We start from the raw sequence: 21,019 nt of genomic DNA, 5'->3' as shown, positions 1-21,019 counted from the left end.
TTTGAGCAAAAAGAACAAAGCTGTAGGCATCACACTACCTGACTTCAAAATATGCTACAAAACTATCTTAACCAAAACAGCATGATACTGGCATAAAAAGAAAAATAGACCAATGAAACAGAATAGACAATGCAGAAATAAATCCATGTACTTAAAGCCAACTGATTTTTTACAAAGGTGTCAAAAACATTCAATGAGAAAAGGACAGTATCTTCAATAAATGGTAATGGAAAAACTAGATATCCATGTGCAGAAAAATGAGACTAGATCCTTAGTATAAAAATCAATTCAACACAGATTAAAGACTTAAATGAAAAACCCAAAACAATGAAACTACTAGAAGAAAATAGAGGGAATGTTTCAGGATATTGGTCTTCTTTAAAAACCCAAAACTATGAAACTACTAGAAGAAAATAGGAGAAATGCTTCAGGACATTGTTCTGAGCAAAAAATTTATGAATTAGACCTTAAAAGCACAGGAAACAAAAGCAAAAATAAACAAATGGAATCATATATAACTAAAATGCTTCTGCACAGCACAGAAAACAATAAATGGATTAAAGAGACAACCTGCAGAATGGGAAAAGACTTTTGCAGACTAATCATTTGACAAGGGAATTTTTTTTTTTTTTTTGAGCAGGGTTTCACTGTCACCCAGGCTAGAGTGCAGTGATCATAGCTCACTGCAGCTTCAAATTTCTGAGCTCAAGTGATCCTTCTGCTTCAGCCTTACAAGTAGCTAGAACTACATATATGCACCACCATACCCAGCTGATATAAAAAAAAATTGTAGAGACGGGGTCTCACTGTGTTGCCCAGGCCGATCTCAAATTCCTGGCCGCAAGCTATTCTCTCACCTCCACCTCTCAAAATGCTGGGATTACAGGCGTGAGCCACTGCACCTAGCCACTGACAAGAGATTAATATCCAGAACATACAAGGAACTAAAAAAACTCCATAGCAAAATAATAATAATAATCTGATTTTAAAATGGGCAAATGATCTGAATAGACATCTCTCAAAAGAAGACATGCAAATGATCAAGTTTACAAAAAATGTTCAGCATCATTAATCATCAAGTAAATGCAAATCAAACCCACAATAAGATAGCATCTCACCCCAGTTAGAATGGCTGTTATCAAAAAGACAACAAATAACAAATGCTGGCAAAGGTCCAGAGAAAGGGGGACTCTTATACACTGTTGGTGAAGATGTAAATTAGCACAGCTATTATAGAAAACAGTATGGATGTTCCTCAAAAACTAAAAATAGAACCACCATATGACACAGCAATCCCAGTGCTGAGTATTTTTCCATAGGAAAGAAAATCAGAATGTCAAAGAGATATCTGCATTGCCATGTTTATTACAGCACTATTCACAGTAGCCAAGATATGGAATAAACCTGTGTCTATCAACAGATGGATGGATAAAGTAAATGTGGTGTATATACACAATGGAATACTATTCTGCCATAAAAAGAATGAAATCCTGTCACTCACAGCAACACGGCTAAGGCTGGAGGACATTAATGGTTAGCCAAGCACAAAAAGATAAATACCACATGTTCTCACTCATATGTCGACGCTAAAAAAGTTGATCTCATAGGAGTAGAAAGTAGAATAGTGATTACTAAAGGCTGAGAAGGGTAGGAGGGAGGGGGGTATAGGCAGAGATTGGTTTACAGATACACAATTATAGACAGATAAGTGGAATAAATTCTAGTGTTCTATATAGCATTGTAGATGGCTAGAGTTAACAATTTATTGTATATTTTCTTTTCTTTTTTTTTTTTTTTTGAGACAGTCTCACTCTGCCACCCAGGCTGGAGTGCAGTGGTGCAATCTCGGCTCACTGCAACCTCCGCCTCCTGGGTTCAAGTAAGTGATTCTCCTGCCTCAGCCTCCCAAGTAGCTGGAATTACAGGTGTACGGCATCATGCCCAGCTAATTTTTGTATTTTTAGTAGAGCCGGCGTTTCACCATGTTGGCCAGGCTGGTCTCGAACTCCTGATCTCCGGTGATCCGCCCACCTCAGCCTCCCAAAGGGTTAGGATTACAGGCATGAGCCACCATGCTCGGCTTATTGAATATTTTCAAATCGCTAGAAGACAGGATTTTGATTGTTTCCAATATAAAGAAACTGTAAACGTTTAAGGTGATGGATTTGCTAATTATCTTGATTTGATCACTACACATTGTACACATGTATAAAAATACCACACTGTACCTCATAAATATGTACAATATCTATCAATTAATAATAATTTAAAAATAGATATGCTAAGGCTGATGTTGCAAATATCAACAGTCTAATTAAAACTTTCAGAAATTATGTGCCATTAGTTCATTATATAAGCTTCCAAAGTTTTTACAAGCCACAAATTAACTTAACTATTACTTAATGTTTTACATTTAATATGAATAGCCTGATGATATATTTTGCAATTTCTTGATTTTCCTTACATTTTGGGCACAGCCACTATACATGAGGAAAGAAAACAACAAAACCAAAGGAAAGCCCTTTCCCTAGACTGCCCAATTTTGAAAAATAGGGCTGCAGGATAGTGTTGTGGATGACTGAAACTATTTTATCTGGGAATAAGTGCTGATTCTGAAGGAAAAGACACAGGATTGAGAAGTTACAATCTATCACCTATATAAAGGGGTATGAATATGAACTGAGCTAATAAAGACATATGGCAAGTAGAAGACATTATGAGCCAATCACCAATGCTTGCTTACAGAAGTAGTAATCATAATAAATATTTACTGAGCATTAAAAAAGGAATGTGTAATAAAAAAATAGAATTGGCCATGTGCAGTGGCTCACATCTGTAATCCCAGGACTTTGGGAGGCCAAGGTGGGTGGATCACCTGAGGTCAGAGATCTGAGATCAGCTTGGCCAACATGTTGAAACCTCGTCTCTACTAAAAATACAAAAATTAGCCGGGCATGGTGGCGCATGTCTGTAATCCCAGCTACTCAGGAGGCCGAGGCAGGAGAATCACTCGAACCTGGGAGGCGGAGGTTGCAGTGAGCTGAGATTGCACCACTGCACCCCAGCCTGGACAACAGAATGAGAGTCCATCTCAAAAAATAAAGAAAATATTTTGTTTTATGACTCTGTATCCCATTAATCCCATTATCTTAACCATTTTTTTAAAAATCATTGCTAGTATCAATCCACTAGAAACAGCTGTTAAAAAACAAAAGCAAACACACAGCTTTTGTGAAGATACTTATTAGGGCCCCTAGCAGTATCAATCCCAGATCCCAGCCTTGCCCCCCACACCCCCAACACCCTTCCCCACTTCCCTCCACCCCACCTCCGCCCCCAGCCTATCCTCCTATCATAACCTACCCTTTTCTATCATGAAGCAGTTTAGGTTAATAGTGCCACATTGAAGGAAAAAAAAAAACCTGAGAGCAGCTTTGGCCAAGAGGCAGTCCTCATGACTACAATACATTATTTGTACTCACAAGAAACCAACAACCCTTATCATGTAGGTTAAAATAGCAACATGGCACATGTATACATAAGTAACAAACCTGCACGTTGTGCACATGTGCCCTAGAACTTAAAGTATAATAAAAAAAATCAACAGAATGTGCAAACTGCAACATATGCACTGAGATCATGCAAATCACCAAGACAAAGATGACTATGTCTTGGAAAGTCTGTTGACGCAAGAAAACTTCCCGAGACTGTTCTTTGCCCCAGAGTGGCATCTGAAACTATTTCCCCTGTGCTCCGGGTATATTTACTGTTTCACACATGGCTGCTCATCCAGTCCCAGAATGTGGCATGTTTTAGAAACCCTTGGCATTCCTAGAACCTGCTGTCTATAAATATGACCGCAGGACAAATAATTGAAATAAAAATAGGGCAACCTTGAGGCTCAATGAATGAATGTATGCAAGAGTTCGATGAAAGGTCTTACTTATTGGATGAGATTTTTCTACCAAATCCTGCCTTCCCTTTATATTGCCTCACAATTAGGGAAGACTCAGGCATACTAAACTCTGGACATAATATCTCCAAAGTGGGTATGGAATAATATTAGGGAAAACAAACATAAAAGGAGTTCTAAGGAGCATACACTAAATCTGAGCAATATCAGCTTTCCAAAAACATGGTTTCAACAACATGGCAATTCCTCAAGCAACCTGAAGTCTAGTTGTGTAAATGAGACCTACAAGACAAAAGTTCAGATTGAGATACTATTAGGTTATCTAGTGAATACATGATAGCATTGTTATTTTTATAGTGCTCTTGGAAAGATACACTTGTCTGAGAACTGGGCTAATGAAATTGATTTATTAATTCAAGTCATAATTAACATAGAATTTTAAAAAATGGTACTCCTTTTTCTGAGGAAAAAAAATAAGACAAAAAGTCACCCAACATACATATTTAGATTTGCTAATTTTCAGTCAAGATCACTACTAATAGAGTTTGTGGGGCAAAATTTCACCAAACAACGAAGGGAAAGTGAGGAGAGTGAGAACAGAGAGGTGGATGGCCATGAGAGTAACCTATTTGCAAGTTTTCTTTTGGGATGAAATCCAACTAGCTAGATAGATAAGAAGAGTATATACTGATAGTGCTATGTTAGGCCTACCTAGATAGTTAGATATAATTGCCTTAATTCACCTGCAAAATAACTGTAGTCTGTGACATTGCTCAAGGTGGAGTTCACAGGGCCAGAGTCCAAATAACTAGACTGAAAAAAAGATTTAAGCGGGGGAGGGGAGGGGGAGAATCAGTGGCTCATGTTCTTGTTTCCCATTTGTTCCAGTCCAATAAAATCTAACTATGTCACTGAAATGAAAAACAAACAACCCTTGTTTGTAATAGGAAAGAATTTAACTTACTCAAAACCAGAAAAGGGGGGAAGGGAAGGGGGAATAATGCAACACACATTTAGAAATATAGAATTTATTTATATTCATAAGACAGTTTCACATTCTGTACATGGTTACCAGAACAGATACAATACTCTCAGTAGTTTACAACGGCATTATATTGCTGTCAAACATTGCTTATGCTGTGTGAGTTGGGGAATACTTATTTCCCCCTCTAAAAAAAATTAAGGCTCAGTTTCCAAAAGGTAATTATATCAGTCATTTTTCTGTTTAAGAGATTGGGAAAATTCGGGAATAAACCACAAAGGGGTGGAGTGTGAGGGGTAGCTCCACACACTCTCATTCACTCATACTGAAGTTACTCAATGTGATTTTTTTTTAAGGCTCCTTCTATCTGAAAATGTGTTTGGTTACAAAAACAAACAAATCAGTAGATGGGAGGGGTACTAGGTATAGATCTACAGCATTCAAACAAGGAAAACTAAGCTCTTTGTTACCAGTTGCTGGCTAAAATGTGGTCTACGAGCTGCCTACATATAAATGCACACACACATTAACTTTGACATACTTTTCTCTGGCGAAGCTTACTGAATAGTATTTCTCTTCCAACACACTAATAACACTAATTTACATTTCCTTTTGACTTTCAGAGCAGGTGGCCATAAAGTTGTCCCTTTTCCTAAATACAATCCTCCATTTTTCCTTTCAACCTTGCAGTAGACCATAACCATAATGGTCATCTTGCACTGATGTGTAATCTCACCATTTAAGTGACTGAAGAAAGTGACAAGGCTAATTACAGAAAAAGAGTTTGGGCATTTTTGGAGAATTACCCTATCAATGAGTTCCAAACACACTTTACAAGCACTTTTTCTATACAAATATTTCATTCAGTCCACAGTGACGCCATCATTTTACAAATGCAGAATCTGTTTTAACTCAGTAAACCACCTTACAATCCATGGGGCTAATGTTACAACAACAACAAAAGCCAAAAAGGGCACCTGTAGGTTCTGCCTCTGGCATAAAGAGGTAGAGACAATCATTCTGTAGAAAAGATTAACAATAATAAAAACAAAACAATAAAACAAAACAAAAAATAAAGCCATTCCATTTCTAAGGGCTAGTTCTAGATCTAAAGGCTGTCATCCGTCCTCTTAGCTGAGAGATCCATTGCCCACAATCATCTTGCTGTAATTTTTCTGCTGCTCTTCCTTAAAGATGTCCTTCACCTTTGCTCTCTTTAGTCCTCCATCCCTGCGAACAGAAAGACAAATACATAAAAGATACTTTACAGCGGTGATTTAAAAGAGTTAACTTAGTAATTACATGCTGCATGATACCATGACACTTAGGCAGCTGGGATGAAATAAGGGAAAGAACACTGGATTTGGAAACAGGAAGACCCAGGTTTCAGTCTCTGCCCTACCGCTTGCCAAATATATATTACTTTGAGGAAGGAACAATCTCTCTGATGTTTGGTTAAAATAAGTAACAATATCCCCAACTCAGTTTCTTTAGAAGTTAAGGGGTGGTGTATTAAATATTTGGATTGGCCAGGCACAATGGTTCACATCTGTAATCCCAGCACTTTGGGAGGCCGAGGTGGATGGATCATCTGAGATCAGGAGTTCGAGACCAGCCTGGCCAACATGGTGAAACCCTGTCTCTACTAAAAATACAAAATTAGCTGGGCATGGTGGTGCATGCCTGTAATCCCAGCTACTTGGGAGGCTGAGGCAGGAGAATCACTTGAACTCGGGAGGCGGAGGTTGCAGTGAGCCGAGATCACGCCATTGCACTCCAGCCTGGGCAACAAGAGCGAAACTTCATCTCAAAAACAAACAAACACACAAAAATTGGATTGAAACAAGGATTATTAAAACTAGGATTATTTCTCTATATTGTTCCTTAAGGAAAACAAAATACTGGTTTTTCATCTACCTATGTCTTACTAGAAAACCACAGGAAAATTTAAAATATACACAGAAGAAACGGTAAGGGTACTGTATATGTGTGGGTAAATTTCTTAAAGATAAATGATTATTCAAAAAAGATAAATCATTGTTCAAATATAACCCTATCTATGTTTAACAAGTTGTATTTTCTTTTTTTTTTTTTTTTTTTTTTTTGAGACAGAGTTTTGCTCTTGTTGTCCAGGCTGGAGTGTAATGGCACAATCTTGGCTCACCACAACCTCCACCTCCTGAGTTCAAGTGATTCTCCTGTCTCAGCCTCCTGAGTAGCTGGGATTACAGGCATGCACCACCACGCCCGGCTAATTTCGTATTTTTAGTAGAGACAGGGTTTTTCCATGTTTGCCAGGCTGGTCTCGAACTCCCAACCCCAGGTGATCTGCCTGCCTCGGCCTCCCAAAGTGCTAGAATTACAGGCGTGAGCCACCGTGCTCGGTCTAACAAGTTGTATTTTCATTCAAACCACTACATTTCCAGCATTTATAATCTTTTGTATTCCAAAACAGACTCAGAATAAAACAACAAAATCATAAGTTGCATTCAACCAGAAGTGCCTATGTAAGCAGCATTCCTTCATTCAGAGCCTGTAAATCTTTGAACTCTCTCCAGGGTGCCTGCCTGGGTATAAGAACTCTGCATGCTTTTCCTTCTTTGGACTACACATAAAGAAACAACAAACTAGAGTTGCTGGGAGTAGTTTGGACTATCATAGGTCACTATCTGGCTCCTAGTCTAAAGTTTTAGATTTTAACTGCTAGGAGAGCATGGACTGAGAACTTGCTTACTTTATACTCTGACTGTTTAATTTTAACCCAGTTAAGCACGCATGTTTGCCAAATGCTTTCTGATGATGATGAATGATCATAGGTTAGCCAGTGAACTCAATGCCATGTGGACAGAACTTGACCTCCATAGAGACACTGGCTTGAGACAAATGCAATGTTCTGGCTTCTAGAGTCAAATCTAAGACATAGCAATAAGTCCTCAACTTAAAAACAAACTGTGATCCACAAATCATCCAGGGGGTCAGTTGTGGGAGGTTTTCATGAAACAAGATTATAAATTGTTGTTAGGTCCACAGAATTGTCCACATAAGCCTCTTTTATCCAAATGAGCTTCTTCTATTAACAGCACTTACCTGAATTCTGAATAGTGAGAACTAAGGAAACTAAAGAAGTAAGAAAGGCCTTTCTCCTTTCACAAGATCCAAGCCCAAAACAGGCAAAAATTTAAGTCTTGAGCAATCTGACATCATTTTGTACAATTCTCCTTCCCAAGCACCCAGTAAACCTCATGCTGCTCTAAGCACTTAAACTGTGACTTGCCACCCCTAGAGACTTCAAAATTTTATCCAGTTCCCCTTTGTAATGGCAGCAGGTCTTAGTTCTTAAGAAAGGGAGCATCCATATATAAGAGCCAGTTTAAGATCATAAAATTAAATTTTCACTCAATCTATGAAAAAATAATCTAGATATGTTAATTCATAACCAATAGGTACATGACAAATATATCTAGAAAGGCAATGAGGCCACTTTCTTTTTTTTAAGAGGCTAGGTAATTAAAAGTAATTTTATTATACAATTGCATATGGCCTGAAAAAAGGAAACTGGACAATTCTGAGGATCATTTTTGACGGATTTAGTTCACCCACTCTGATGGAGAGTCTGTACTTGGCTGACTCCCCTAGGTTGTTCTTGTCTCTCAAGGCTTTCTTCCCTTCCTCTGTGTCTGAGACTACAGACACTGACTTCAGGGTAGGAGCAGGTGGGCTGAGTGTCAGCTAAGATAAAGAGTGAGTAAGGAGTTTTAAATAAGGAAAAGGAACCCAGTTGCACATATGACCGTGGGTTACAGGACATTTGTGGACCAAGGTTGTTTTATATAGTTTTGTGATGCTATGATTCTGTCATTTAGTTTAACATATTCCAATGTAGACAGTGTAATACAAATGTTTAGTCTTAACCTATACCTTAGGACTAGTCAGTTTCATACTCCAGGGTGTATGGAACTCAAGTCATACACCTTGTTAGTCAAGAACTCATACTCCAGGGTGGTCAGCTACCATTTAATCAGAAGGCCGCCTTTCAGAGATGCCACTAATGGCTTCAGCTATCTTTATTGCCTATCGATTTCTCAAGCTTTGTTAATTAGCATAACAAATTTTATTTATTTGTTTATTCATTTATTTGAGACAAGGTCTCGCTCTGTCACCCAGGCTGTAGTGCAGTGAAACAATCTCAGCTCACTGCAGCCTCCACCTCCTGGGTTCAAGGATTCTCAGGCCTCAGCCTCCCGAGTAGCTGGGACTACAGGTGCGCACCATGGCGCCCGGCTAATTTTTGTATTCTTTTTGTAGAGACAGGGTTTCGCCATGTTGCCCAGGCTGGTCTCGAACTCTTAAACTCAGGTGATCTACCCACCTCAGCCTCCCAAAGTGCTGGGATTACAGGCATGAGCCACTGCACCAGGCCCTTGCATAACAAATTTTAGAAATGAGTTTTCACTGTAGAAATTAGTGGTTTGTTAATTTGCATAATGGATATCAGAAACTGGTTTACCTGGATACAATTTGTTGTATTCACGCTATGTGAATGGATAAACATTTTAGTGATATTCCCCACCCTTGCATAATGGAGTACAGTAAGTCCTCCCTGAACATTGTTGATAGGTTCTTAGAAACTGCAACTTTAAACAAAATGATGCATAAAAAACTCAATATTTTTTCTCATCAACATTATAAAGAAACAACATTGAACAAAATGATGTTATTTATTCAAGAACCTACTATAAAGTCATTTTGCTTAAAGTCACAGCCTACAAGAACCTATCAATGATGTGAAGTGAATGCTTACTGTGTAATATCTAGCCAGCCCTTCTTCGAGAGGCAGACACCTTAAACTATCCTCTGCTGGTTCAGGAGGGTTCTTGGTATCCTGGCTGACAGCCTAACTCAGTTGGCCAAATCCTGCTCCTAGAAACATTGCTACAATTGTCTCAAATAAACTTTTCTTGCAAAGTGTTTTTGAAACACCAAAAAACACAGCAGGGAGTTTATTAACTGTGTAGGACTTGAAGTATAGACTGTTTTGTGACAGCCTGCTAATTTAACATCCTGTATGTAAATAAGAATCCAACCTCCCGGCCAGGCTCGGTGGCTCATGCCTGTAATCCTAGCACTCTGGGAGGCTGAGGTGGATCACCTGAGGTCAGGAGTTGGAGGGCAGCCTGGCCAACATAGTGAAACTCCGTCTTTACTAAAAATACAAAAAAAATTAGCCAGGCATGGTGGTGCATGCCTGTAGTCCCAGCTACTCAGGAAGCTGAGGCAGGAGAATTGCTTGAACCCAGGAGACAGAAGTTGCAGTGACCCAGATTGCACCACTGCACTCCAGCCTGGGTGACAGAGAGGACTCCATCTCAAAAAATAATAATAATAATTCAATCCCCCATTATAATGTAGGTATAGTTAACCTTCACTGAGATAGACTGAATGTTTTTTCCCCCCCAAAATTCATATGTTAAAGCCCTAACTACCAATGTGGTGCTATTTGGAGATGGATCCTTTGGGAGGTAATTAGGGTTAGATGAGGTCATGAGGGTGGGGCACTCATGATGGGATTAGTGCCCTTATAAAAAGAAACACTAGAGAACTTGCACTCTCTCTTCATGCCTGCACAAAGAAGAGATCATGTAAGCACACAGGAGAATGCAGCTATCTGCAACACAAGAGGAGAGACCTTATCAAAAACTGACCATGCTGCACCCTGATCTCAAACTTCCAGCCTTTAGAACTGTGGGAAAATAAATTTCTGTTGTTTAAGCCACCTAGTCTGTGGTACAATAACTCCCCCCTTATCCAAGGTTTTGCTTTCCATGGTTTCAGTTACCCACAGTCAACCATGGTCTGAAAATATTAAGATATTTTGAGAAAGAGAGAGACCACATTCACATAACTTTTATTAGTCAGTGTATTATTATAATTGTTCTAATTTATCAGTTGTTATTGTTGTTAATCTCTATTACTAATTTATAAATTAAGCTTCATCATAGCTATGTACATATAGAAAAAAACATAGTCTATATAGGATTTGTACTATCTATGGTATTAGGAATTTACTAGGGCACTTGGAACATATCCCCCATTATCTAGAGGGGACCACTGTATTTTGTCTGGCAGCCCAAGCAGACTAATACATTCACCTACATTCAATCTTCCTCAAACAAACAAAAACTAAAGGCATAGTGGTCCATAACTAAAATATTTCACTTATTTCCCTTCTTTGAAGTTGTTCAGTTTTCTTACAATATAGTTATAGCTAGAGTTAAATATGAATGAGCCTGTAAGTAGCCCCTTGCCTCCCAATGCCCACCCCACTCACAAATCCATCCCCCCTTTCTTCATCAGAAAAAGAACCCTAAATGTGAGATAGGCATATGGCCACCCAGAACAAAGACTACATTGCCCAGCTTCCTTTGCAGCTAGGTGTTATCACATGACTTGAGTACTAGCCAATGGATACAAGTATAAGTGGGATATACAACTCTCAGCTTGTGCTCTTAGAGATGGGTGTGTCCTTTTTAAAATTCTTTCCTCATAGCCATTTGCTGTACACACTGAGTAGAGTTGGAACAGCCATCTTAGACCATAAGAGAAGCACAAATTGAGGAGAGTAAAGCAACACAGATTGAGCTGTTACCAGCCTTGACTGGTTATGTTTAAGTGAGAAATAAACTTCTATCTTACTTAAGCCATTGTTATATATAAACCACTATTACTTTCAGCTAAACCTATAACCGACTAGAATGATAAATGACATTATTACCAGTGATTTTTTTAATTAAAAAAAAAAAAAAGGTCAGGAACAGTAGCTCATGACTGTAATCCCAGCACTTTGGGAGGCTTAGGCAGGAGTTCAAGCCCAGGAGTTTGAGACCAGCCTGAGCAACACAGGGATACCCCATCTCTACAAAAAATTTTAAAATAGCTGGGCATAGTGGCAAGCACTTGTAGTCCCAGCTACTCAGGAGGCTGAGATGGGAGGATCCCTTGAGCCCAGGTGGTCAAGGCTACAGTGAACTATGATCACGCTACTGCACTCCAGCCTGGGTAAAAGAGTGAGGCATTCTCTCAAAAAAAAAAAAAAAAAAGTGATAGTACTTCTGAAAGATCTCTTACCAGGGAAGTTCAGTCAGGCCTCCTTGTATAGCAATAGCAGACTTAACCCTGTTAGCAAACTGGACTGCATCTTCTCCTTCCTGGTTTAAAAAAAAAAAAAATTGCAAGAATATCTTAGTTATCGAGTTTTTAATACCATCTCATAATCATTTGTATTTGTTTTAAAATATAAGATTCATATTTCAGCTCAAATGCTTTCTATTCTTAATCAATCATAGCAAATATCATTTGTTCTATCAAGAAAATGCAGTGCTGTATTGTTTAATTTTTTACCATGTGCATATATTTATTACACTCTTTATTAGTCTTACCCAAGATAATATCTGTAGGTTCAATAAACCAACAGCAATTATAAAACCATCGTGGAAAATAATCTCTCAATATAAAATGGTCGATTTAAAGTGAGCTAAATACATTATTTAAAAAATGACCCATTTGCTGAGAAAGCAGAAAAGCATGACATGGAGAAGGGAGACACCCAGATTTTCAGGTGAAGGTCTCCTTGCCTCTACCTGATTAGATAAAGTGTTAGCTAAGGAATACCTCTCTGGTCATGGGGGGCATGTACCACACGTCACAGACGATTGCCCAGCTGGTCATCATTCGAAGCAGGTAGCTCACCATGTTGTATTTACTACTGTTCCAAAATGCATCACCAAACTGAGGGTTATACTGAGAAAAAAGAAAAGAAAATACATCTCAGTTATGAACTAAGGGTGGTTTCTCATCCGTGCCCAATGTTTTAAAGGTGGTAGGCCAAACAGCTTTATCAGACTCTAAGAAAAAGAGAAGTTATTTCACTTGATAGACTTTATCAAAAAAAAAAAAAAAAAAAAGTAAACAGGGCCAGCTAACACATCTGACTAGAGCTGACTGCTTTTCTAAATAGAACCAAAGAGCACACCAAAAAGAGTTATTTACATGTCTATAAAATATCTGTCTCCACACTTAACTAGAAGGTTGATGAAAGCAGGAATAGAATCTGTTTCACTTAACACTACGAGCAAATACAACGCCTGGCACAGAGTCACCCAGTACACATCTATCTACAGATAGAGACCGAGCGCATGAGAAAGCAGGGGAGGCAAAGTGCAGAGGACTGGTGCATCCAAAAACTGGTGTTCCTCGTTCTTGCAAATTTTAAGTTTGAAATGCTACCAAAATAAAATTACCAATCCAATATCTTTATAATAATTATTATTCTTATTATGGTATCTGTTTTACCTTAATTGCAACTGGATGTATGGTTCCTCCAATTTCAAAGCTCCCCTTTTTAAACATCATGACTGAAGTATTATTGATGCAAGTTCCTGCAAGGGGGTGAGTAGGAGCGTGAATATTTTTAAAGGCAGTCATTTTAAAAATAAATTTGAAAAGAAATTATTTTGATATAAAATAATTTAAAATATCAAAATTACAGGCATCATACTACCATATCACAAACAAACCCCTGCCAAGGTAGTAATCCGATAGTTCTAACTAAGCAGGTTTAACAACAAGCTTTTACTTTTCTACTGAACACTGTGGGCCTACGGGAACAACTTCTTCTCAACAGGTGAAATTTCAATACATGCAACCCTTAAAGTCATGGACAATTCTGCTCTCAGTTCACTACCCAGAAATGACTTTTGAATTAAAAAGGTAACATGACTTCTATCAAGTCTCAAAAGAAAGCAAGGAATTAATAACTCAGAGAATGCCATCCCATTCCTCTAAGGGCAGAGATCTGGGCTAAGGTTGCCAATTCTATGGCAATTCTATTCCTTACACACTTTTGATGGTTTGTTGTTATCAACTATAGCTCGGTAGGCAGGCCCATTCTTACCTTCAGGAAAAATTAGTATGGGTAATTTCTTCTTATCAGCAATATGTTCTTTTAGTCTATGGAAAAAAAAGGATCAAAATTCTGCCTTTATAAAGAGAGAGGTGGATGTCCTTTTTGATATTCTTTGCACTTTACTGGCACAATTGTGAAGCAATAAGGAGAAAATAATTGAGATACAGGTAAAAGAAATAAATCTGAGTTGTTTCCTTTCCAAAAAAGTATAAGAAGATCTGCACCATTATAATTTCTCTAATTTCAAAGTAAGTCATTTTTTTTTTTTTTTTTTTTTTGAGATGGGCTGGAGTGCAGTGGCATGATCTCGGCTCACTGCAGCCTCCACACCCTGAGCTCAAGCAATCCTCCCTCCTCAGCCTCCCAAGTAGCTGGAACCACAGATATGCACCACCACGCCCTGCTAAGTTTTTGTATTTTTTGTAGTGATGGCATTTCACCATATTGCCCAGGCTGGTCTCGAACTCCTGAGCTCAAGCGACCCACCCACCTCAACCTCCCCAAGTGCTGGGATTACAGGCATGAGCCAATGTGCCTGGACCAAAGTAAGTGATTTTCAGTGTCTTCACCTATTCTTAAAAAAGAATATTAGACAGTCATTTGACATGGACTCTGGAGCCTCTGTGTCATGAGCTTTGTGCTCTTCTCCATGTACTTAGGTTTCCTCATCCGAAAAATGGGAATATTGGGTTGCTGGACCTACCTGCATTATGGCCATTAAGTACAAGACAATCCTTAAATGATTCAGGTTGAACTTTCCATTTGCATACCATGAAGCTGAGAAAGACTGACATTCTTCCAGGTTTAGGTCCTGTCCTCCCTGCAACCAACCCTGTATTCCCAACTCTTCTCTCCAGAGCTGGTAAGGGCTGAGGTAGCCAGATTGCAGCTGCCAGAGTATCCCACTGCCAAATCATCTCAAGATAGGGAATCGTTTTTCTAACTTGAAGCAGATTCAGCAAGTACTTTTCATTATATTCTTAAGAGTAATGGACCACCTTTGTGTTTATAGAAGCGATAACCAATGTGCCTTCAGCTAAAGGCCTCAGGCCAAAAGCTGTTTCCTAACAAAGGTTTCTGGTAGCTCATCTCTACCCTTAACCCCAGAGGTTCCTTCTCCCATTCCTCTGTCTCTAGCTGGATCTTCTTGTTTTTTTTTTTAAGACAAGGTCTCCTCCCCCTGTTGCCCAAGCTGGAGGGCAATAATGTAATCTCAACTCACTGCAGCCTCAACCTCATGGTCTCAAGCGATCCTTCCTCCCAAGTAGCTGGAACCACAGGCATATGCCACCACATTTGGCTAATTTTATTTATTTATTGTAGAGATGAGGTCTCACTATATTGCTCAGGCTGGTCTTGAACTCCTGGGTTCAAGCCATTCTCCTACCTTGGTCTCCCAAAGTGCTAGGATTACAGATGTCAGCCACCATGCCCAGCTTCTAGCTGGATTTAAGTGATAACAATCATTCAGCAAACACTTAATCAATCATATATTTAGCAAGTAGTTATCAAATATTTAACCTTCAAGGTGGTTTTTTTTTCTTTTTTATATATTTTTTATTGAGGTAAAGTATACATATTTAATTTTTTTTTAACTGCTAATACTCAACTGAGATCATATCTAATTTAAAGGTGGTAATTTTTATCTGTGAAAATTCAGTGACTGGACTGTATCTAAGTCACAGCAATATAAATACACTGGCCTTCTAATCCCATCGTATATCCCACCATGACTACAGAATTACATTTTTTAAAAATCTGGCTAAGACAGGTGATTTGCCAGAAAAATCCAACAGCAAACAGAGCTCTGTTTTAGTTTTGAGACTCAGTGCTGCTCGGTCCTCTTTGGTAGCAAGGCCGAGACTGGTCAGCTTTTATGCTACTCCAGTGAATGCTGAGTAATTTCACTGCTTACCTCTTAGTAACCAGGTGTCGATCCTTCATTTCTGAGCGTTCAAACCAGACATGAGGACAAGCCTTGACCATAGCTCTCTGAATAATTCCCATCAAGCCGCCATGAACCTGGCCAACCTAGAAGTACCATAACAAAAGGAAAAAATGTAAAAGGCACAGTTGTCCAAAGAAAGTTTTTTAAGTACCAACAAATTTCTATTCTTCACTTAAAAATAAGATTGGCCTTCTACTGACTGAAGTTCTTAGTCTGATCATATAGTCTGAAAGGCCAAATGTAAGCAAAAAGGTATTCTTTCGTAGCACCTTTGAATTTTAAGTTATGTTGCTGTGCTAGCAATCCTCTAACTTCAAAAAGTAGAGGTTTTTCAGCTTGGTCAAGATAGAGAAATGCAAATTAAAACTACACGGAAATACCTTTTCAAACCCATCATACTGACAAAGATTTAAAAGCTTGACAATACACTCTGACATAAGTCTATGGATAACTTTCACACATTGCTTGGTGGAAGGGAGCAGATTATAACACAAATGGAAAGAAATTTGGCAACATCTACAAAATTGCATATACACTCATCTTTCATTTCAATAATTCCTCTCCTAGAAATTTACCCTGAAGATATACTTCCAATAAAATGAAAATATATATGCACAAAGCTATTAACTACAGCATTACTTGTTATGGCAAAATATTAGAAACTACCTAAATGTCCAAATATAAGAAATTAGATAAATAGATAATGGTACATACAAATAATGGAGTACTATGCAGCTGAGAACAGAGCAAGGTTGATCTCTATGACTAATAAAGAGTAATTTCCAGGAGATATTGTTAAATGAAAAAGACAAAAGAACAAATACAGTATGCTACCTTTTGTATAAGACTAAAGGGGAAATAATACACATACACGTGTTTATCTCTACAAAAAGAAATACAGAAAGGATAACCAAAGTCAATGAACCTACAAGAGTAGGAAGGAATGGGATAGAATGAACATGGAAGGTAGTGGCACTTCAATGAGTATAACTTTTCTGTTTAGTTTTGACATTTGGAAGTATATTGATACCCTACATATTAAAAAAAAATTAAATCAGTAAGGAGCGAATGACAAACTAAAGCAAACTGAAGCCAATGAACCCAATTGTATTTTAAATGAATAAAAGAACAGCATTAAAGGAAGGGGGAAACATCCAAGAAACTTACAAAGACAGTATCTGACCACATACCCTCCATCTTGGATGGCATTGTAAGAACCGCAAAACATCCTGAACTCTTTTTACTACCTTTTTTTTTGTAGTAGTGAAGCAATTCTGAAATAATTTTAGATGTATCATAGAATTGAGAAAATGAGTAAACATATTGATATTGTTGGGAAACAGGATTTTCACTATGAAAACAGGAGATACAAATATGAATTGAAGGAAAGCAAGAAAGAACCTTAAGAGTTGGACGTATTCAGATTTCCAATGTAAATATTAGAAATAAACAGTAAATATAGGCCAGACATGGTGGTTCACACCTGTATTCCCAGCACTTTGGGAGGCTGAGGTGGGAGGATTACTTGAGGTCAGGAGTTCAAGGCCAGCCTGGCCAACATGGTGAAATCCCATCTCTACTATAAACTACAAAAATTAGCTGGGTGTGGTGACGGGCACCTGTAATCCCAGCTACTTGGGAGGCTGAGGCAGGAGAATCACTTGAACCTGGGAGGCGGAGGTTGCAGTGAGCCGAGATCACACCACTGCACTCCAGCCTGGACGACACAGGAGGACTATGTTTCCAAAAAAAAAAAAAAAAAAAAAGGCCTGGCTCAGTGGCTCACACCTGTAATCCCAGCACTTTGGGAGGCCAAGGTGGGTGGATCACCTGAGGTCAGGAGTTTGAGACCAGCCTGGCCAACATGGCAAAACCCCGTCTCTACTAAAAATACAAAAATTAACTGGGCATGGTGATGGGCACCTGTAATCCCAGCTACTAGGGAGGCTAAGGCAGGAGAATCACTTGAACCTGGGAGGCGGAGGTTGCAGTGAGCCGGGATCACACCACTGCACTCCAGCCTGGGCAACAGAGTGAGGTGCTGTCTCAAAAAAAAAGAAATTTTAAATATAAATATATTAAAAATACAAACATTTTACCCACATTTTTATAGGGAGAGACAGAACAAGAGAGCTTTTCCCAGTACCTGAGAAAGCAAATGACAAAGCAAATGAGGCACAATGTTACCAATAGGTAAATGTGGATAAAGGGCATATAAGAGTGCTCTAATGTGATTTTCTTATTATTACAACTTTTCTGTAAGCTTGAAAATATTTCTAAATTTAAAAAAGTAGAGGTCTTTGTCTAGAAGGAAAAACAAGACTAGAAAAGTCACTGAGTGAGGTAATGGATATGTTAATTAGCTTGATTTAGCCATTCTACAATGTATACATCTATCAAAACATCTGTTGTATACTATACATATATATAATTTTTATTTGTCAATTAAACAATAGATTTCGTTTAATAAAAGGAGAGTCACTGAGAAGAGATCTTTGATGTTCTTTCAATACAGAGTTTATGTTTAGTCAAAAGAGGCCAATTATGATGTCTGGAGGCTAATGGCATGGTATCATCCCACATCTGCCTTACGCCACCTCCAATTTAAATTCAATCAGCTTTAGTTTTCTACATTCAACCCACTGGACAGTTTACAGTTACTATGCTTTTTTGGCTAATATATTGTAATTGCAGTTATACATGATCCAAAAGTAAAGAAAATGCCAACAAAATTCTGAGGTCCTTGGTTACAAATGGGTTATACTCAACTCTTTTTGACCAGAATACAGGAGGAATATGATTTCTGAAACACAAAACCGTGACCAAGGAGTGTTATGGTTTGCAACAGCTTTGGGAGGTGGGGCATAACAGGAGATACTGAGGCCATGAGGGTGCTCTCCTCATGGATGGATTAATGCCCTTATAAAACAGCTCTGGGAGTAGGTTTGCTTTCTTGGGCTTTTGGCCCTTCTGCCTTATACCATGTGATGACTCAGCAGGAAGGCCATGGCCAGATGCTGGCACCTTGATATTGGACTTCCCAGCCTCCAGAACTGTTAGTCAATAAATTTCTGTTCATTATAAGTTACAGTCTGTGGTATTCTGTTATAGCAGCACAAAATCAACTTAGACAGGCAGATTGGTTGCCTAAGCCTCTGCTTCCTCATCTGTAATAAAATCTCAGACCTAACCTGATTGGATTACAGAGAAAGTCAAATATAATGCATGAAAGTGTCCGCATAAATACAAGGATTATTACATACACTCAGAACTGTGCTGGGGGGTCTAGGGTGTTAACATGAGGGTCCTTGGATGGTCTTTAGGGAGACCCATAAACATCTTGAAATTATACATAAAATTGTTGTTTATATGATGCAGATATGGTTAGTTTTTTCTTTAAAAAGGTACATAACTATCAACTAATTCCTAACCTAAGAAAAGATTAAGAACTACCAATTCCCATAAGTCTTTTCATAAAGGTGGCTAACGCTTTCTTAGATTCAGAAAGAGCTCCATTATTTAGAGAAATTTAATAACGTGTTAAAATGTAGTATCCAAGAGTTATATATCTGGCCATGTATTTTAGACAGATTAAACACATGGCAATAAGGAGAAATTTTTGCAAAGGTCTTCAAAATCCCCTTAATGATTGTGTAACCCATGCAGAGTCAAATACTTGCACATGTGCCAATACTCTCCACCTTCCTACTTGCGGCGACATTTAATCAAAAATGGCTCCCTTCAAATTACTTCTCAGAAAAACACACCAAACCATGACTGTCAATCCCTGGAACTGGTAAGTGAAATAAAACCCATCTACTCTCCCTGAAGCCCAACCCACCACCTGAAAATATGAAAAGGCGATCCCCTAGGACCCTCATCCAGGCATTCTATGCCAAACACCAACTGAAGGCATATTTAACCACCATGCAGCTTCAATTATCCTGCAGAATTTACCTGACACAGAAAGGAGGTGCAGGAAATCTTGACAAATTTGCAAGGGCAACAGAAAACACAGATTTGAAAAAAACAAACAAACAAAAAAGTACATGATTCCTGTATTCATCCCCAAGAAAGGCTGTTTTGAGGTGTACAGTTTTACTGTGGGCTTTGTAGTTTGTTCTTGGGTTTGTTTCATTTTCTTTTCTTTTGGGGCTATAGGCAAGGACTGAGAAAGACAACCTGATATAAATATTTGCCTTTCTTGCTAGATCCTCATTAAAGAGCCAGATTTCTTTTAATTGCATATAAGTCCCTGAAGGAAGAAATAACTAATTGGCTGGCTAGGGGATATGTGCAACTGTAAAAAGAAAGAATTCAATGTTGCAAACATTATTAAACACTGGCAGGGATTTTACAAGGAAAATGGAATCAACTTTACAAGGTCCTATTAAGCTCAAGAATGTCTGCATTTCAGTAAGTTAATTTTTTACCATCTTAAATATAATGGCTATTTTCCTTCCTTTTCTTGCACTACATATTCCTCATGTAAATATATTACATAACTTATATAGCTACTACAGTATAACGCAGTCAAATTTCTAACATAAAACCAACTTGCTAATTTGTGCCAAAATAAAAAGTTTGATCAATCCATAAAACATGCAACTACTTGAAACATCAATGAGCTGCTCTTACCATAGCATAACATCCATCCGTTGTCAAGATTAAAACATCAATTGGGGAAGTATGGTTGGCAACACAAATGCCTCCCTTCTGGGGTCTGTACTGCCTGCAATTACAAACAATGGAAAATTCGAAGTCTTCTAAAATAGCCACAGCATGTAAATATTCATCTTATTTTTTTAAGTGTGTGTGTGTATATATATATAATTTTTTTTTTCACGTCTCACTCTGTTGCCCAGGCTGGAGTGCATTGGTGCAATCTTGGCTCACTGCTACCTCCGCCTCCGGGGGTTCAAGCAATTCTCCTGCCTCAGCCTCCCAAGTAGCTGGAATTACAGGTATGTGCTATCAGGCCCAGCTAATTTTTATATTTTTAGCAGAGACAGGGTTTCCCCATGTTGGCCAGGCTGTTCTCAAACCCCTGACCTCAAGTGATCTGCCCCACTCGGCTTCCCAAAGTGCTGGGATCACAGGCATGAGCCACCGTGCCTGGTCTTTTTTAAGTATATTTTTAAAAATTAAGTTTGGAGGTACACAGGCCCATCTTTAAAAGGTGATCTCTAAGTAGTGTGACGAGAGTGTGGTAGG

At 38.5% G+C, this 21,019-nt stretch overlaps 1 protein-coding gene across 5 annotated transcripts in view; it reads right to left on the bottom strand.

Annotated features, from left to right (window-relative positions):
- Positions 1 to 4,925: 4,925 nt before the first annotated feature.
- GPAT3 (glycerol-3-phosphate acyltransferase 3) overlaps positions 4,926 to 21,019 on the bottom strand; it is a 68,829-nt gene continuing 52,735 nt past the window's right edge. For all 5 annotated transcript variants that reach the window (XM_063723494.1, XM_002814939.6, XM_063723495.1 and 2 more), the window contains 7 exons: positions 20,444 to 20,537; positions 15,773 to 15,888; positions 13,846 to 13,901; positions 13,245 to 13,330; positions 12,564 to 12,692; positions 12,021 to 12,100; positions 4,926 to 6,125 (listed from right to left, as the gene is read on the bottom strand). In XM_063723494.1, coding sequence (XP_063579564.1) covers positions 6,026 to 6,125; positions 12,021 to 12,100; positions 12,564 to 12,692; positions 13,245 to 13,330; positions 13,846 to 13,901; positions 15,773 to 15,888; positions 20,444 to 20,537 — 661 coding nt within the window. In that variant the 3' untranslated portion in view covers positions 4,926 to 6,025. The remainder of the gene's footprint in view (positions 6,126 to 12,020; positions 12,101 to 12,563; positions 12,693 to 13,244; positions 13,331 to 13,845; positions 13,902 to 15,772; positions 15,889 to 20,443; positions 20,538 to 21,019) is intronic.

Source organism: Pongo abelii, chromosome 3, assembly GCF_028885655.2.
Source record: "Pongo abelii isolate AG06213 chromosome 3, NHGRI_mPonAbe1-v2.0_pri, whole genome shotgun sequence".
NCBI classification, from domain to species: Eukaryota; Metazoa; Chordata; class Mammalia; order Primates; family Hominidae; genus Pongo; species Pongo abelii.
This window is presented reverse-complemented; position numbering and strand designations above follow the sequence as displayed.